Consider the following 569-nt stretch of genomic DNA (forward strand, 5'->3'; position numbering starts at 1 on the left):
CGGTGGCGTTCCAGGCTGCGTCAGCATCTCTGATCTTGAGCGGTCTGTTTTCACGGACACCTTTTCTGGGACTTCTTCCCTGCATCCCTACGTTCTCTAGGTCTTTAAGCAAGTCTGCTTGCGCGCGCTTCATTTCCGTTGTGGCCGTATCTTTTTGCCACGGGCCACAGCGTTTGATTCTTTTCGGGCTGCCATAGATTCTTCTTCACGGCCTCCTAGGTCTTCTCGCCCGATGACCTCTCTCATCCAGGAGTCATTCTTCTTAGAGCTTTTTTATGTCTCTGGGTCATGCCGTTTGTCTTGTTTGTGTGCAGTGTTGGTCTGTGCATGCTTGTGTCTGGGTTGGAGCTGCTCTGCCTGGGGCCATAGCGGTGATAGTCAGCAGAACAACAACAATAAGATTCTAAGGCTAACACATTGATAAGCCTGGACTTTGTGGGCCAAGGGTGTACAGGCCATTTCAGAGCAAGGAGCCGTATATGTAGCAGGCAAGGCGAGTTATTTCTGTAGCGCTATGCAGAGACACAGGGGACGACCAGATTTTTTTTTAATGGCAGGCTGTAGTGAGA

The 569-nt window shown here is 50.4% G+C and overlaps 1 protein-coding gene across 1 annotated transcript in view; it reads right to left on the reverse strand.

Moving 5' to 3' along the window:
* Positions 1-242: 242 nt before the first annotated feature.
* LOC127027917 (zinc finger protein 696-like) overlaps positions 243-569 on the reverse strand; it is a 5,357-nt gene continuing 5,030 nt past the window's right edge. Inside the window, exon 5 of the mRNA XM_050913777.1 lies at positions 243-357. Within this exon, the coding sequence (XP_050769734.1) occupies positions 243-357 (115 nt within the window). The remainder of the gene's footprint in view (positions 358-569) is intronic.

Source organism: Gymnogyps californianus, unplaced genomic scaffold (genome assembly GCF_018139145.2).
Source record: "Gymnogyps californianus isolate 813 unplaced genomic scaffold, ASM1813914v2 HiC_scaffold_107, whole genome shotgun sequence".
Lineage (NCBI taxonomy): Eukaryota > Metazoa > Chordata > Aves > Accipitriformes > Cathartidae > Gymnogyps > Gymnogyps californianus.